We start from the raw sequence: 15,944 nt of genomic DNA on the forward strand, positions 1-15,944 counted from the left end.
CAGCCCTTTTTATTTTTTATCTTGAGACAGAATCTTGCAAAGTTGCTTAGACTGGCCTTTTTTGGGGGGGGGGTGGGGGGGTACCAGGAATGAACTTGGGCACTCAACCACTGAGCCACATCCCTACCCTATTTTGTGTTTCTTATTTAGAGACAGGGTCTCACTGAGTTGCTTAGTGTCTTGCTATTGCTGAGGCTGGCTTTGAACTTGTGATCTTCCTATCTCAGCCTCCCGAGCTGCTAGGATTACAGGCGTGAGCCACCATACCTGGCTTAGACTGGCTTTGAATTTGGCAATCCTCCTGCCTCAGCCTTCTAAGCCACTGGGATTAAAAGGCATACACCACCATGCCCAGCTAGGTATCCTTATTTCGTGTAGTTTCTTGAGTGAAGTGAAATTTTTATCTTTTCCAGGATGCTAATACTAATAATTTCCAGAATGCTATCACATAATAAAAGTGTATATTTTACTAATTAGATTTAATGATTTTAAACATTTACACTGATAAATGGCTGCAGGTATTTATCTATTGTTTTTTTTTTTAATCTTAAAGGATTGGACCCTGGCAAACAGATTAAATTGGATTCCAGTGCACAGTTTGGATACTACTTTCGTGTAACCTGTAAGGAAGAAAAGGTCCTTCGTAATAATAAAAACTTTAGTACAGTAGATATCCAGAAGAATGGTGTTAAATTTACTAACAGGTTTGCACATCTATATTATATTTTTAAGCCTTCAATACTTGCATGGATTCTCTAGTGAAATGTGAATTATCTGTAATCGGGAGATTTTACCTTAGTTATTATTTACTGGTATAAAGCATTAGGTAAGAGTCAAGTTTTACTTTCTTCCAAGAGGCTAGTCAAATGTCCCAACACCATTTGTTAAGTAATCCTCTCCCTCCTTGACTAAAGTGGAACTTTGAGTCTATTTAAGGCTATTTTTTTCTCTTCACTGTCTCACCATTCTTTTGTCATACTCTATAGTTTGAATCCTTATTTATATTATGTTTTCATATCCATTGGAGATAGTTCCTCCTAATGCCTCTGCTTTAGTTATTTTGTTATTTTTTTCCTAAGAAAACTTTACTATCATTTATCAAATTAAAAATTTTCAGTATTTCAACTGAATGTATAAATTAGTTTAGGGAGCCTTCACAAGGCCATTCACTAAATTACAGCTTTTTTATTATGTTCTGTGTTGAAAAAATTCCTTACCAGTTTCTATTGCCTTTTCACTTTCTAATTTTGGAAAATTCCTGATGCAAATCATTCATAGACGAATATTAAGAAATCTTCTAGGTGGGCTTGGTGACACACGCCTGTAGTCCCAGCAGTTCAGGAGGCTGAGATAGGAGGAACACAAGTTCAAAGCCAGCCTCACCAAAAGCAAGGTGTTAAACAACTCAGTGAGTCCCTCTTTCTTAGTAATACAAAATAGGGCTCAGTGTCCCTGGGTTCAATCCCTGGTAACCCCCAATCTATTAAGTTTGTTTTTTATAACACCTTTGTGAAGTAAATGGAACATGAATATTACTTTCATAGATTTCAGTTCTCCCAGGTTAGATGGCTAATATTAATGGATATGAAACTCAGGTCTTCTGTTGCCAAGTCTAGTTCTGTTGTTTTCCCAACACACTGTATTCCTCCTGATATAAGAAATATATATATTTTAGCTTACATAAGACTGAACTTTTAGCCGAGCCTGATGGTGCACACCTGTAATCTCAGCAGCTCGGGAGGTGAGACAGGAGGATCATGAGTTCAAAGACAGCCTCAGCACTTTAGTGAGGTGCTGAGCAGCTCAGTGAGACCCTGTCTCTAAATAAAATACAAAATAGGGCTAGGGGATATGGCTCAGTGGTCGGGTGCCCCTGAGTTCAATCCCTGGTACCGAAAGGAAGGAAGGAAAGAAGGGAGGGAGGAAGGAAGGAAGGACTTTTGGTGTTATAATCATCTTTAGATCAACATGGGTTAGTTACATAAAAGAAATTAAACTGGATGACCTCATGGTACCAAAAGTTGCAGAAAAATTTTTCGCTTGTAAGGAGTGAGCAGTTGAATGCTTCCTTTGTATGACTCTCTCCTTAAAACCTCCAGTGCCAGGCCTGGGGATGTGGTCAAGTGGTAGTGCGCTCACCTGGCGTGCGTGAGGCACTGAGTTTGATCCTTAGCACCACATAAAAAAATAAAATAAAGATATTGTGTCCACCTAAAACTAAAAATGAAAACAAACAAAAAACCTCCAGTGCCTATTGATTATTCAGATAAAATCTATAAGTCTTCATATGGGCTATGTAATCTGGTCTCTGCCTACTTCTGCTTTTCTATCTTTTAGTTCACTTCTTCACTCAGTGGTTCTGTTTTTACAGTGTGTTTGCCTCTTGCTTTTCTTCCTTTAATTATTTACATTTACCCTTTCAGAGTGTGTGTGTGTGTGTTTTCCTACTTGCTCATTCTCGAGCTGTACTGTGCTGTGCTATTGACCAAGTACACAGTCGCTGCCCTAACCCTTCCACTTCAGATGCTTACTTCCCTCTCTCTTCTAGGTCCCTTCTTTTGGTAATTTCATTCCCTTTCTTTGATGCCAGTGAATATTTTTCCTCTTTCTCATCTTCATTTTTTGTTATTTTAATTTCTAGTTTTATATTCACATTTTTCAATTAATAAGATAGTTTTCAAAGCCTTTTCCTTATTTGCAGAACTTTGGTAGCAAAAGATAGTTATATATAGTCAAAATGAGAAGAAACATATTTGTGTGTTAAAATGGGAATGGCCCTCTTCTTAAGTAAGGATTCATTTAAGTATTTATAAAAGGTCCTAAGTCAGAATTTTAATCGAGTGAAAAATCTTTATAGCCAATGCTGTGCCAATGTGTTATTCTAAACATTGGAGAGGAATATAAATAAACAGTTCTAGCCACATCTGCACCTTATAGGTTGTCCCACTTTCTACTTGTATTTCCATTTTAATGATCAGTTTTGATGTTTCATCAGACAGATACTCTGGATATGTTTTAGGTAATGTACATTACTTCTAGTAAATATTTTGATGTTTTTAATGATGCCATTATCTTGATTTGCAGTAAGTTGTCTTCTTTAAATGAAGAATATACTAAAAATAAAGCTGAATACGAAGAGGCCCAGGATGCCATTGTCAAAGAAATTGTCAATATTTCTTCAGGTAAATTTAAGAGAACCATTATATTAACTGTTCTGAATGTGACCTGGGTTTTGCTAATAAAAAAGAATCAGGATGTTTGAAGAATGTTTTGTTTTACAAAAATTGTTTTAACCCACTATCTATGTGTTCAACAGATTAGGTTGTAGAAATATAAATTAGAAATGAAACAAGACATTTTGAGTTCTGTGTGCCATTTTGTAGATGTTCAGAATCTGGTCCACTCTGGATCCACTGTTTGAAATGATTTTTTTTTATTATTATTGGTTGTTCAAAACATTACAAAGCTCTTGACATATCATATTTCATACATTTGATTCAAGTGGGTTATGAACTCCCATTTTTACCCCGTATACAGATTACAGAATCACATTGGTTACACATCCACATTTTTACATATTGCCATACTAGTGACTGTTGTATTCTGCTATCTTTCCTATCCTCTACTATCCCCCCTCCGCTCCCCTGAAATGATTTTTTTAATTAAAGCGATAGCACGACTTGGCATTATGTTGTTGCCTTTAGAACAGAATTCAACCTATGTTACAGGTGACAGTGTATTCCACTGAAAGGTTTGACCACCAATGTGTGTATATTGACCTTTATTGTACCTTTCAGAAATGTGCAAGCAACTGAGTGATCAAAGTTAGCATCACCAGTAATGGGACAAATGACATTAAGTGCTTCCTGATATGGTACAGAGAGGATATATAGTCACCTAGTATTTCCCCACCACCACCACCCAGCGCCCCAGATGCACACTAGGCAGGTACCCCACCCCTGAGCTACATCCCTGGGCCTTTTTGAGACAGGATCTTGCTAAATTGTAAGGCTAACTTCAAAACTCAAGATTCGCCTGCCTCAGCCTCCAGAATACTGGGATTACAGACATGTAATCCCATGTATATGAGATTACATGGCCATGTATATAGTATTCTTAACAAAAAAAAATTTAATTCAGTTATAATTAAGGAGAAAAATTGTGGGACTTTCTTTTTTAGGTCTAAACTCTTTAAAAATGTCATGATCATGAAATAAAAAGAGGAACGGACATATCTGTTCTACATTAAAGGAGGTATTTCTGGGCAAGGTGGCACATGACTGTAATCCCAGTGGGTCAGGAGGCTGAGGATGGAGGATTGTGAGTTCAAATCCAGCTCAGCAATTTAGCAAAGCCCTAATCAACTTAAAAAGGGCGGAAGATGTGGCTAAATAGTTAAGTGCCCCTGGGTTCACTCCCTGGTACCAAAAAAAAAAAAAAGGAGATATAAAAAGACAGGACAACCAAATGCAGTGGGGTCAATAGTCATTTACTAGATTAGGTTAGAGTTGGGAAATGTCTTAAGAGGACACTTTTGGGACAATTGGGAAAGTTTAATATGAGACCATCTTCTATCAATATTCAATTTCTTGGATATATTAATGGCATTATGATTAAGTAGGAGGATGTCCTTGTTCTCAGAATATGTATGCTGAATTATTTGAGGGTAAAGAATCTTTTTTTTTTTTTTTTTTTTAATTATTTGGAGGTATAATTTTATAAATTGGGTTCAGTGACACTTGTCTTTATCCCAGCTACTTGGGAGACTAAGGCAAGCAGACCCCAAGTTTGTGGCCAGCCTAGACAACTTGGAGAGACTCTTCTGAAATAAAAAGCACCAAGAGCAGAGGGTATGGCTAGCATGTGTGAGACAGAATCCAATTCCTAGTACTAGTTGTAGATTGTTTTATTGTTACAACATAGTGAGGGAGAAGGAAATGTAAAACTTAAAAGGTTTTATTTTAATATGCTTTATGTATTGGTATTGAGATGAATTGATTTGTAAAATTTGCATTTCTCTTGGTGATATCAGATAACTTTAGCACAATAATTTAGCTGAATTGTGTTCCCAAACTTTGTTTGCATTTTTAAAAACCCTTGTAAATACTGTGAATCTTGCTTTAAAAAAAAAAAAAAAGAAAAAGAACATTCACCACTTAGCTAGTGAAAGGGTCTAGGTTTTAACATTTAAATGGAAGGTTCTGTATATGGAGTTAACCTGAATTGAAACAGAACCTTCTCTTGTTCTAACATACACATTAAGAACTATTTTTATAGTGTAATGGATCATTTTTTATAGTTTTGTCATATTATTAAACCAGAAAGAGTGATATTATTAATGAGCCACATTTTATGTCGTGCTAAAGACTATATACTTTTTGTTAAGATGCTTTCTAAAAATATATATGTAAAATTATTCTCAGTATGTAAGAAATCTTATGAATTTGAAAATAATTATAGGGGCTGGTGTTGTAGCTCAGTGGTAGGGTGTTTACCTAGTATATACAAGGCCATGGGTTTGATCCCTGCACTGCTAAAAATAAATAATCATTGTAAATACTCCACTCTTTCCTAGAGGTTTCTAAAGATCTGCTAGAGAAAAGTATAATAAAATTTTTTTTAAAAACTGGGTCATTTTAGAGATGAGCTCAACATTCCTACCCCTTTTTATTTGAGACAGGCTCTCACTAAGTTGCTTTAAGGCTTTGCTAATTTACTGAAGCTATCCTTGAACTTCCTATCCTTCTGCCTCAGCCTCCCAATTTGCTAATATTACAGGTGTGCACCAAAGTATGATAAAACAGAACAGAATTATTTGTACTCAACCATTCATAAGTAAATGAATTTTTAAAAATTTTTTAAATTTTATTTATTTATTTATTTGTGTGTGGTGCTGAGAATCAAACCCAGTGCCTCACGAGATATATTAGGCAAGTGCTCTACGACTGAGCCACAATCCCAGCTCCAATAAGTAAAAAACAATTAAAAATAAGTCAAATTTCCTGCCTTTTGATTAAATTTATAATTTGGGGTTTTCCTAAAATTAAATACTTTACACTTGAATGACTAGTGAGATAGTGTGACATGTGAGTCTGTCATACTGTTGTTATACCACCCCTCCAAACTGTTGACATTTAGAATCTATTCTGAAAATTTGGACCATTGTTACTATCTTCACATGTTGTCTAGCCTGTGTCAAGGGCTTTTTAATATATGTAATAACTGTTAGTTTGAATGCTCTAGTGAATAGAATCTTGTGTTTTAAGTGGCAATTATGGATCTAAATTTATGCTAAAATTCTCTGCATGTGGTACTGATTGAAAAATATTAAAACTCAGCTAACAATCTTGCAGTAGTTGGTTTGTAAATGCATAAGTCTTAATAGTCTCCTTACAGCTTGCTACTGAGAGCATGCACATTTCTTGTGATGATTGTGAGGTGTCATCCTGTTTTCAGATTGTTAAAATTCAGGAAAAAGTGTGTTTTAAAATTGAGGGTATGATATTTTGTTGGATTTTGGTAAGGAAAAGCATCACACTCTTTTGAAACAGCACTGGACATTGAACCTAGGGCCTTGCAGATGCTAGGCAAGAGCTATGACCTTTGACCCTTGAGCCATGACCTCAACCTTTTTTGTGTTCGGGTTGTTTTTTGGTGGAACAGTGTCTAGTAAAATTTTGTTTAAAAAGTATGTTAGGGGGCTTGGCTCAGTGGGAGAGCACTTAACCTAGCATGTGTGAGGCACTGGGTTCAATTCTCAGCACTGCAAATAAATAAATTAAAGTCCTATCAACAACTAAAACATTTTTAAAAAGAAAAGGACTTTATGACTTTGGATGGATCTGGAGACTCTCGTGCTAAATGAAATAAACCAATCCCAAGAACCATATTTCTGATGTGCGGATACTAACATCCAAAAAGGGTGCTGGGAATAGAAGTTCATTGGATTAGACAAAGGGGAAGGAAGGAGGATGGTGTTAGGAAAGATGAATGAATCACACATGAGTTTCCTATGTTTGTATATGAATACACCACCTGTGAAACTCCGCATCATGTTCAGCCACAAGAATGGGACCTAATTAAGTTTTACTTCATGTATGTATAATATGTCATAATATACTCTACTGTCATATGTATCTAAAAAGAACAAATTTAAAAAGAAAAAAGTATGTTAGGGAAATGGGTTTTAAAACTCCCATTTGTGGGAGTTAAATTTATTCTTATAGCTTATATCTTTTTAAAAATTATTTGATATTCCTTTGTACATTTTCTGTTTTTATTTTTATACAGGCTATGTAGAGCCAATGCAGACACTAAATGATGTGTTAGCTCAGCTAGATGCTGTTGTCAGCTTTGCTCATGTGTCAAATGGAGCACCTGTTCCATATGTACGACCAGTCATTTTGGAGAAAGGACAAGGAAGAATTATATTGAAAGCATCCAGACATGCTTGTGTCGAAATTCAAGATGAAGTTGCATTTATTCCTAATGATGTACACTTTGAAAAAGATAAACAGATGTTCCACATCATTACTGGTATTTAAAAAAACTTTGGGGCGGGTAACATTTTTCTTTTATGTTAGAATACGAATGTTTTAAATTTACAAAGAAAATCCAACCCTTGACATTAGAAAAAGAACATGTTTATTCTGGTTAGTAAAATATTCACATTTGGATTAAAGGGAAGATTTGGAGGGGAGATTAAGGCTTATGTGAAAATACGTATTCTGACTCAGTGGTTCACAGCATTTAAAAACCAGCATCACCCTCAAAGCTTGTATTTGAGTCAGTTACTTTCAGAAGTTGAGGTCGTTGAAGGAGAGGCAAAATTTGATGGCTAGAAGAAACTCAGCTTAGGTAGCAGTTTCTTTTAAGACATGGCACTATGGTCATATTAAACACAGCATAGTCTTGCATATAGACCAATGTAGCATATCTAAGATGAGGCATTTTGAGAGATCATAACAAGACTCTAGAGATCAAAAGAGGGAAGTAGGAGTCTTAGGACAGATATATTTGGGAAACAGGATTGTATTTTATTTCTTCAAATATGTTTTTAAGTTATGTACTTAATCTAACCCTAGCAAATAATTTGATGGTTGCCAAAAGAGGAGTTGTATCTTAGAGCTTTAAGATGAACTTTAAATGATTTGAAGAATTTGACCAATGCTGATCCATTCAATTAGACTTTGACTACTTTATAAGTAAATAAGGTACAGGCATCTCTGTGAGCTGCAGGGAGATATGTGTATGATCTTTCTAAACCATAGTCAAATTATAGTTGAGATATTTTTCATAGTCCTCCTGATGAAGGACCCAGTGCTGGTTTTTCTGAAGAAATAATAGCATTGCCTTAAGGGGTAGGATGGGCAGTGACTTGGTCCACGTCTTTGAGTGGCTTATGGTTCTTCTAATTTGCCATGTGGCTTAGATGAATAATCATCAGTATACAGCTTAGGACTAGCAGTCCACTTATTAGCAGAAAGAAATTAATAATGCTTTTTGATATAATTTGCTTTATAGGTCCCAATATGGGAGGTAAATCAACATATATTCGCCAAACTGGGGTGATAGTACTCATGGCCCAAATTGGATGTTTTGTACCGTGTGAATCAGCAGAAGTATCCATTGTGGACTGCATCTTGGCTCGGGTAGGGGCTGGTGACAGTCAGTTAAAAGGAGTCTCCACATTCATGGCTGAAATGCTGGAAACTGCTTCTATCCTCAGGTAATTGCTTGTTCTAGTGCCCTGAAAGTGGAAATGAATGTACATCTCATAAGAAGTACATTAAAAGATTTTTCTATAAAATATCTGAAAACATTATCAGAGTCTAATGGTTGTGTTCCTACAAACTTTGTGCACTTTGTATTTTCTTAAAAGGGTGTTTGAAGCTGGGTGCTGTAGCTTGTGCCTCTACTCCCACCTACTAGGGAGGCCAAGGCAGTGGGATCACTTGACCCCAGGAAGTTTTGAGACCAGCTTAGGCAACATATGAGACCCTGTCCCAAAAAAATGGGGAAGGTATGATTGGTGATTTTTTTTTTTTTTTTTTTTTTTAAGTTTTGAGACTGATTCCTTGCTAAGTTGCTGAGACTGTACTCAAACCTGTGATCCTCCTGCCTTAGCCTCCCAAGAAGATGAGATTACTGACATGTACCATTACCATCCTGTCTGGCAAAGCTTTGATTAATTTTGAAGTTGTTTCCCTACAGTTTCTGGTAGTAGCCCCTCCTTATAAGTCTCCCTCCCTGTGATGCTTTTGCTTCCACTGTTTATATTACTTGGAAGAGTCCTTCTTGCCCAAGTCCTTTCCAGTCTTTAAGGCCCTAATGATGAAAATTCTGATGAATTTTTCTTCACATAAAAAACTAAGATCATAGGTGTTTCTTTTCAGCTACTGCTGTTTGATATGAGTGTAATTCATTGTTTATTTTATAGGTTACTGAAATTCTTTGTCTTTATTTTACTTTCTAGAAGTTTCCTTGAAATCAGGGACTTTACTTTCTGTTTCTTGGTATCTCCTAAAGTACTTTCAATACATTAGGTTTCTAGTAAATTATGTGTTGATATAATTTCTAGAAGGATCTGTTGTTCATGAGGAATAATAAAAGCAATACAAATGTTTGGCATAGTAGTTAGATTAATATTCATAATTTGAAAAATTAGGAATAATCTGGTAATTTACAGAAAAAAGAAATAACCAATGATCACTGAAAGGCTGGCAAATTCACTAATTTTTTAAAAATCCTCATACTTGTTTAAAGATAAGAATAGTAATAACTGGGATTAATGAGGCTTTGGCAAACACACAATTTACACAACCACCATCAGGGTATGTGAGTGTTCATGTCATCAAACGCTGCTCCCATCTTTATCCAATTTTATTTTATTTTTTAAAAATTTGGGGGTGATTTGCCGGGCATGGTGGCACATGCCTGGAATCCCAGCAGCTTGCTGAAAGAGGAGGATTCCAAATTCAAAGTAAGCCTCAGCAACAGAAAGGCACTAAGCAACTCAGACCCTGTCTCTAAATAAAATACAAAACAGGACTGGGAATGTGCTCAGTGGTTGTGTACCCCTGAGTTCATTGCCCTGTACTTTAAAAAAAAAAAAAAAAAAAAAGTGATTTAGCTGGGTATGTGATACATACCCGTAATCTCAATAGTTTAGGAGAATGGTGACTTCTGAGGCTGGCCTCAGCAATTTTGATTCTGTCTCAAAAAGGGGAGGGGCTCGGGGATTTACCACTCAGTGGTAGAGTGCTCCCAGATTTAGTCCCTAGTACCATACACATAAAATCTTAGAGTGATTTGATTAATCTGAAATGAATGTTTTATTTATAAATTCTTTGATTATAACTGGTAATTAATCTATTATGTTTGTGCTATATATCTTTCCCAATGTATTATCTTAATTTTGGTTTTTGTTTTGTATTACCAAATACTGTGTCATGGCAAATTTTCATGTAATTATGTATTTCAGGACTGCAACCAAAGATTCTTTAATAATCATAGATGAATTGGGAAGAGGAACCTCTACCTATGATGGATTTGGACTAGCGTGGGCTATATCCGATTACATTGCAACAAAGATTGGTGCTTTTTGCATGTTTGCAACCCATTTTCATGAACTTACTGCCTTAGCCAAACAGATTCCCACTGTTAATAACCTACATGTCACAGCACTAACCACTGAAGAGACCTTAACTATGCTTTATCAGGTGAAGAAAGGTAAGTATGTACCATTGATGTACCTTAAATTCAGAATGTGACAGTGGAAAACTTATTGAATTTAAAATAATCAGTAAATTGCCTTATTCCTTCTTAGTATCAATCATTGAGATTTTTGTAAAGCACATTTAGTTGTAACTTTCCAGTCTCAGGAGCCAGGAACATTGTATATTATCTATATTTCTGTATCTTGAGATAGGACCTCTTATTCCAAACATAGAATAATCTATAGTCTCAAACATCGCCACAGAGGGATTTACCCAACTCTGTAGCAGTATTCCTTGTCAGATTAGCTCTAGCTAATAACGATATGCTTTGAAGTTCCAAGGCTCTAGGTTATTTTATTGTTAATAAAATAATTAATCATCTGATTGGGGGAGCAGGTATCAGAGATTGAACTCAGGACACTCGACCATTGAGCCGCATCTCCAGTGTATTTTATTTAGAGACAGTGTCTCACTGAGTTGCTGAGGGCCTTTCTTTTGCTAAGGCTGGCTTTTAACTTGCGATCCTCCTGCCTCCCAAGCTGCTGGATTTCAGGCATGCGCCACCACACCCAGCTAATTTTTTTTTTTTTTTTTTTTTTAACAGTTGATATATAATTGCGGCAAAAATAGAAAGTCTGTAATAACTTTGTAGTCATCATTCATATTAAATGTTTGGAAAGACTGTCTTAATTCACCTTATTTTATATAAATGGGAATGAATATAAGCTACCTACTTGGGTCAAAAATTCCATTATCATTTGTTTTCACTGGTTCAGAATCAGGATGAGAGTGTATGCTGGGCAGCATCTCCAGAGGCTGAGGCAGGAAGATTGTGAGTTCAAAGCCAGCCTCAGCGATTTATTGAGGTGCTAATTAACTCAGTGAGAACCTGACTCTAAATAAAATAGGGCTGGAGATGTGGCTCAATGGTTGAGTGCCTCTGAGTTCAACCGCTGGTGCCCACCATCCTCCCAAAAAGAGAGTATAGAAGAATGGTGAACAACTTTTCTAAGAAAAAATACTATAAATTCATCAATACACTCATCTTACTAATTTTCTTGAGTGACTTATCCTTGGAAAATAATAGGACCATTCATTAGTAATGAGTCAGTATGTCTTGAATTTAATACTGTTCTTAACTAGTGACACTTGTATATGTAACCCTTTTATCCTTAGTACTTTTTGCTCATAAAATGGGAAAACCACAGAGATGGTGGGTTTTTGTTTGTTTCTCTACCTCTCAACTTTAGATAGTAGGCCTCTGAGGATTCATCTATCAAGCTTTTCCTCTGCTATTTTTATTTTTCATGCTACATTTGTCAAGGATAAAATACAGCACTAAATGCCAAGTCATAATCACTTCTCACTTGAAGCTTGATTAAAATCCTTTTATCTAAGTTACTCTGAAACATTTGGCTAATGTATTTGAAATAATCCAAAATTCAGTTTTCTGATGACAAGGTAAGAAGGATAAATTCATTTACATAAATTGCTGTCTTTCACCCTCTTCCCTCACTCACTCTTTCCCTCCCAATTTCTTTTAGGTGCTTGTGATCAGAGTTTTGGGATTCACGTTGCAGAGCTTGCTAATTTCCCTAGGCATGTAATAGAATGTGCCAAACAAAAAGCCCTGGAACTCGAAGAGTTTCAGAATATTGGAGTCTCACAAGGAGGTGATGAAACAGAACCAGTGGCAAAGAAATGCTATCTGGAAAGAGAGGTTTGTCAGTTTGTTTTTGTAGTTATTTAATGATCTCTGTGTTATATAAACCAAGTCACCAAGATGAATTAGTTTCTTTCCTGTATAAATGATTCCAGTGTTTACTTTCTTTTTTTTGCAACCAAGGGTGCTCTGTTACTGAACTGCATCCCCAGGCTGCCTCAAACTTGTGATCCTTCTGCCTTGGCCTTCTGAGTCATTGGGTTTATAGGCATTTGCCACTGTACCCAGGCTCTGATCATTCTTTTTTTTTTTTTTTTTTTTAATATTTATTATTTAGTTTTTGGCAGATACAACATCTTTGTTTGTATGTGGTACTGAGGATCGAACCCAGGCTGCACGCATGCCAGGCGAGCGCACTACCGCTTGAGCCACATCCCCAGCACCTCTGATCATTCTTATTGGCTTTCACATGTTTCTTTGCATGGCCAAGAATCCATCTCTGATATTTTGATTTCTGTACCATGTAAATCTGCATGATGAAATGATAGCATTTTCAAGGGGTGGCAGGCCAAAAAAAAAAAAATGTATATAGCATTCAGGACTGGGATATAGCTCAGGGGTAGATTACATACTTAGCATGGGCAAGGACCTGGTTTCAATCCCTATTACCAAAAAGAGGGGGGAAAAAAAGATTTTAAAATTAGGAATACAAATCTAGGTTTAAAATTAGTTATTCAAAGGAGCTAAAGATAAAGATGTCCAGTTAAATTAGATGGTGAAGATATCTAAAGATATTCTTCATTTCTGCCCTCCAATTATTTACACTGTAGTTGAGGAGATAAGAACAATAAATATACCATAGAGTATAAAGTGGTATGAGACAAATGTTTGTTAAAGTAAGTTGTTTGTGGGCAGGATGCTTGTTTTAATGGGAGGAATGGAGCTTATTTTGGGCCTTCTCTAAGTAAGGGGTCAAACTTAGATGTTTATGTGGAAAGGTACAACATATGTCTAACTTGTTTTTTGGGTTTTTTTTTTAAAGCTAAGTCTTATATGCCTGTAATCCCAGCAGCTCAGGATACTAAGGCAGGAGGATCACAAGTTTTAAAGCCAGCTTCAGCAACTAGTGAGGCCCTATCTCAAAATAAAATATGAAAAACAGCTGGGGATGTAGCTCAGTGGTTGAGTGCCCTGGGTTCAATTCCTGGTACCAAAAAAAAAAACCAAACAATTAAAGAAAATTAAGCAGTAAATTTTTATAGACACAAAATAAAAGAATCTTAATTGATGCACTGCCTAGCCTGTAACATTTATTGCAGCATTTATTATGACAACTTTTTACTTGGCATTATTTTAACTTTTACCCAGTGAGTTTTTTGTTGTTGTTGGGTTTTTTTTTCTTCTTCTTACTTGAAGGATAGATGGTTGCTACAATATCAAACTTACTTGCTTTTGGTGACCTGGGATTGGAAAAGTTCTTATATGAAATCGTTGGTTTCCAAGTAGAACAAAAGTCATATGCTTTTGAAATTATAATATATCCAAAAGTTTTAAAGCTTTATGCTAAATTGCTGGGGCTTTGAGCTCATGATCCTCCTGCCTCAGCCTACTAAGCCACTGGGATTACAGGCATGTGCTGCTGCACCCAGCTACCATTTACTTTTAAGATACTTATTACCTATCAACTCCCTGGTATGAAAGCATCCTATTTACTTCTGCTTTATGTGCAGTAATATACATTCATATAGTACATGCTTTGTCAGGAACTGTTCTAAACAACTTACACATATTAACTCTTTTTAATTCTCATAACAGATGTATGAGGTTGGTAATATTAATATCCCCATTTTATAGGTGAGGAATGGCATGTGAGCTTATGTCCAAGGGTCACATAGCAAATAATAACCACGTTCTTTGGAACAGCAAAAACTGGGTAGTGAAATAAATAAAACAGAAGCATTGTGTGCTTGTGTGTGAGAGAGAATTTTGATTACTATTTGCCTTAACAATAAACCTTGAATTCTTTTTTTCCCCAGAAGATTGTTTATGTATGAATTATAAAAGCAGAGGGACTTGAGAACTACTAAAAATTCCAATTCCTTTGTCATCAGCAGCTGAAAAAAAATTAATAAATGTATTTTTAAAGATTTTATTATGGGGGCTGGGGATGTGGCTCAAGCGGTAGCGCGCTCGCCTGGCGTGTGTGCGGCCCGGGTTCGATCCTCAGCACCACATACAGACAAGGATGTTGTGTCTGCCAATAACTAAAAAATAAATATTAAAAAAAAAAGATTTTATTATGTATCCTAGACATTGCATACATACTAATAAAAATGTTCTTTAAATGTGGGTAGTATATTTACATTGAAATTTTTTTAAAACAATTTATTGCTAACTAATGTGACTTAGAAAAGACATCTTAATGACTGTTGGGATGTTCTTATTTTTCAGCAAGGTGAAAAAATTATTCAGGAGTTTCTATCCAAGGTGAAGCAAGTGCCCTTTACTGAAATGTCGGAAGAAAACATTAAAATAAAGTTAAAACAGCTGAAAGCTGAAGTAATAGCAAAGAATAATAGTTTTGTAAATGAAATCATTTCACGAATAAAGGTTACTACATGAAAGAAAACCCAGGAATGGAATGAAAATAGTATTGATAAGCTATTGTCTGTAAGACTTTTGTATTGTTTTATAGTAACCCCTTTTCTGTAGTGTTTGACTATTTGACTATCAATGCCCATTGAATATCAATTTAATAAAATATTTAGTAATAGTACATTTTCAAAGATTTTTATTTTGGAAATTGAGAGCTGTAACTAAGGACTATTTAAATGGACATGGGGCAAAATTTGCTGAATTTTATAAATAAAATCATGTAGTTTGTGGAATATCGAATGTGTTATTTCTTTGTACTAAGTTTTATTCATATTTGTTCTAATAAATAAGTGCCCAAAAGTCTTGTAAACTTGAAGAATCTGGACGGCACCATTGAAGATCACTTCCAATAGCTGAGCACAGTGGTATACCTGTAATCCCAGTGCCCCAGGAGGCTGAAGCCCCAGGATCACAAGTTCAAAGCCAGCCTCAACAATTTAATTAGCAAGGCCCTAAGCAACTCATTAAGACCCTGTCTCTAATAAGATGTGAAAGGGCTGGGGATATGACTAAATGGTTAAGGGCCCCTGGGGTTCAATCCCCAGTCTCCACCCCACTTACTCCCCAAATTAATTTCCAGTGATTTCTCAGTGTCCATCAGCTGACTGCATGTACTTTAGCCAAGGGATTTATTTAATATATATATTAGTTGTGGTTGGATACAATACCTTTATTTACTTATTTATTTTTATTTGGTGCTGAGGATTGAACCCAGTGCCTCACACATGGTAGGCTAGTGTTCTACCACTGAGCCACAACCTCAGCCCACCAAGGAATTTATTAATTCTGAGTCTGAGTATGACTTTGCACTCAACCTGCTATTCACTCACCTCTAATCTGTGGTGAGACTTAGAAATCTGGATTTTAACAAAGTATTACTTTGGGAATCTTGATTTAATCTATTATTT

General features: G+C 35.8%; 1 protein-coding gene across 1 annotated transcript in view; it reads left to right on the top strand.

Moving 5' to 3' along the window:
• Positions 1 to 15,259, top strand: part of Msh2 (mutS homolog 2) — a 66,095-nt gene extending 50,836 nt beyond the window's left edge. The window contains exons 10-16 of the mRNA XM_076832948.2: positions 554 to 704; positions 3,085 to 3,182; positions 7,291 to 7,536; positions 8,524 to 8,728; positions 10,484 to 10,731; positions 12,263 to 12,438; positions 14,833 to 15,259. Coding sequence (XP_076689063.2) covers positions 554 to 704; positions 3,085 to 3,182; positions 7,291 to 7,536; positions 8,524 to 8,728; positions 10,484 to 10,731; positions 12,263 to 12,438; positions 14,833 to 15,003 — 1,295 coding nt within the window. The 3' untranslated portion in view covers positions 15,004 to 15,259. The remainder of the gene's footprint in view (positions 1 to 553; positions 705 to 3,084; positions 3,183 to 7,290; positions 7,537 to 8,523; positions 8,729 to 10,483; positions 10,732 to 12,262; positions 12,439 to 14,832) is intronic.
• The last annotated feature ends 685 nt before the right edge of the window (positions 15,260 to 15,944 follow it).

The sequence above is a fragment of the Callospermophilus lateralis genome, chromosome 14, assembly GCF_048772815.1.
Source record: "Callospermophilus lateralis isolate mCalLat2 chromosome 14, mCalLat2.hap1, whole genome shotgun sequence".
Lineage (NCBI taxonomy): Eukaryota > Metazoa > Chordata > Mammalia > Rodentia > Sciuridae > Callospermophilus > Callospermophilus lateralis.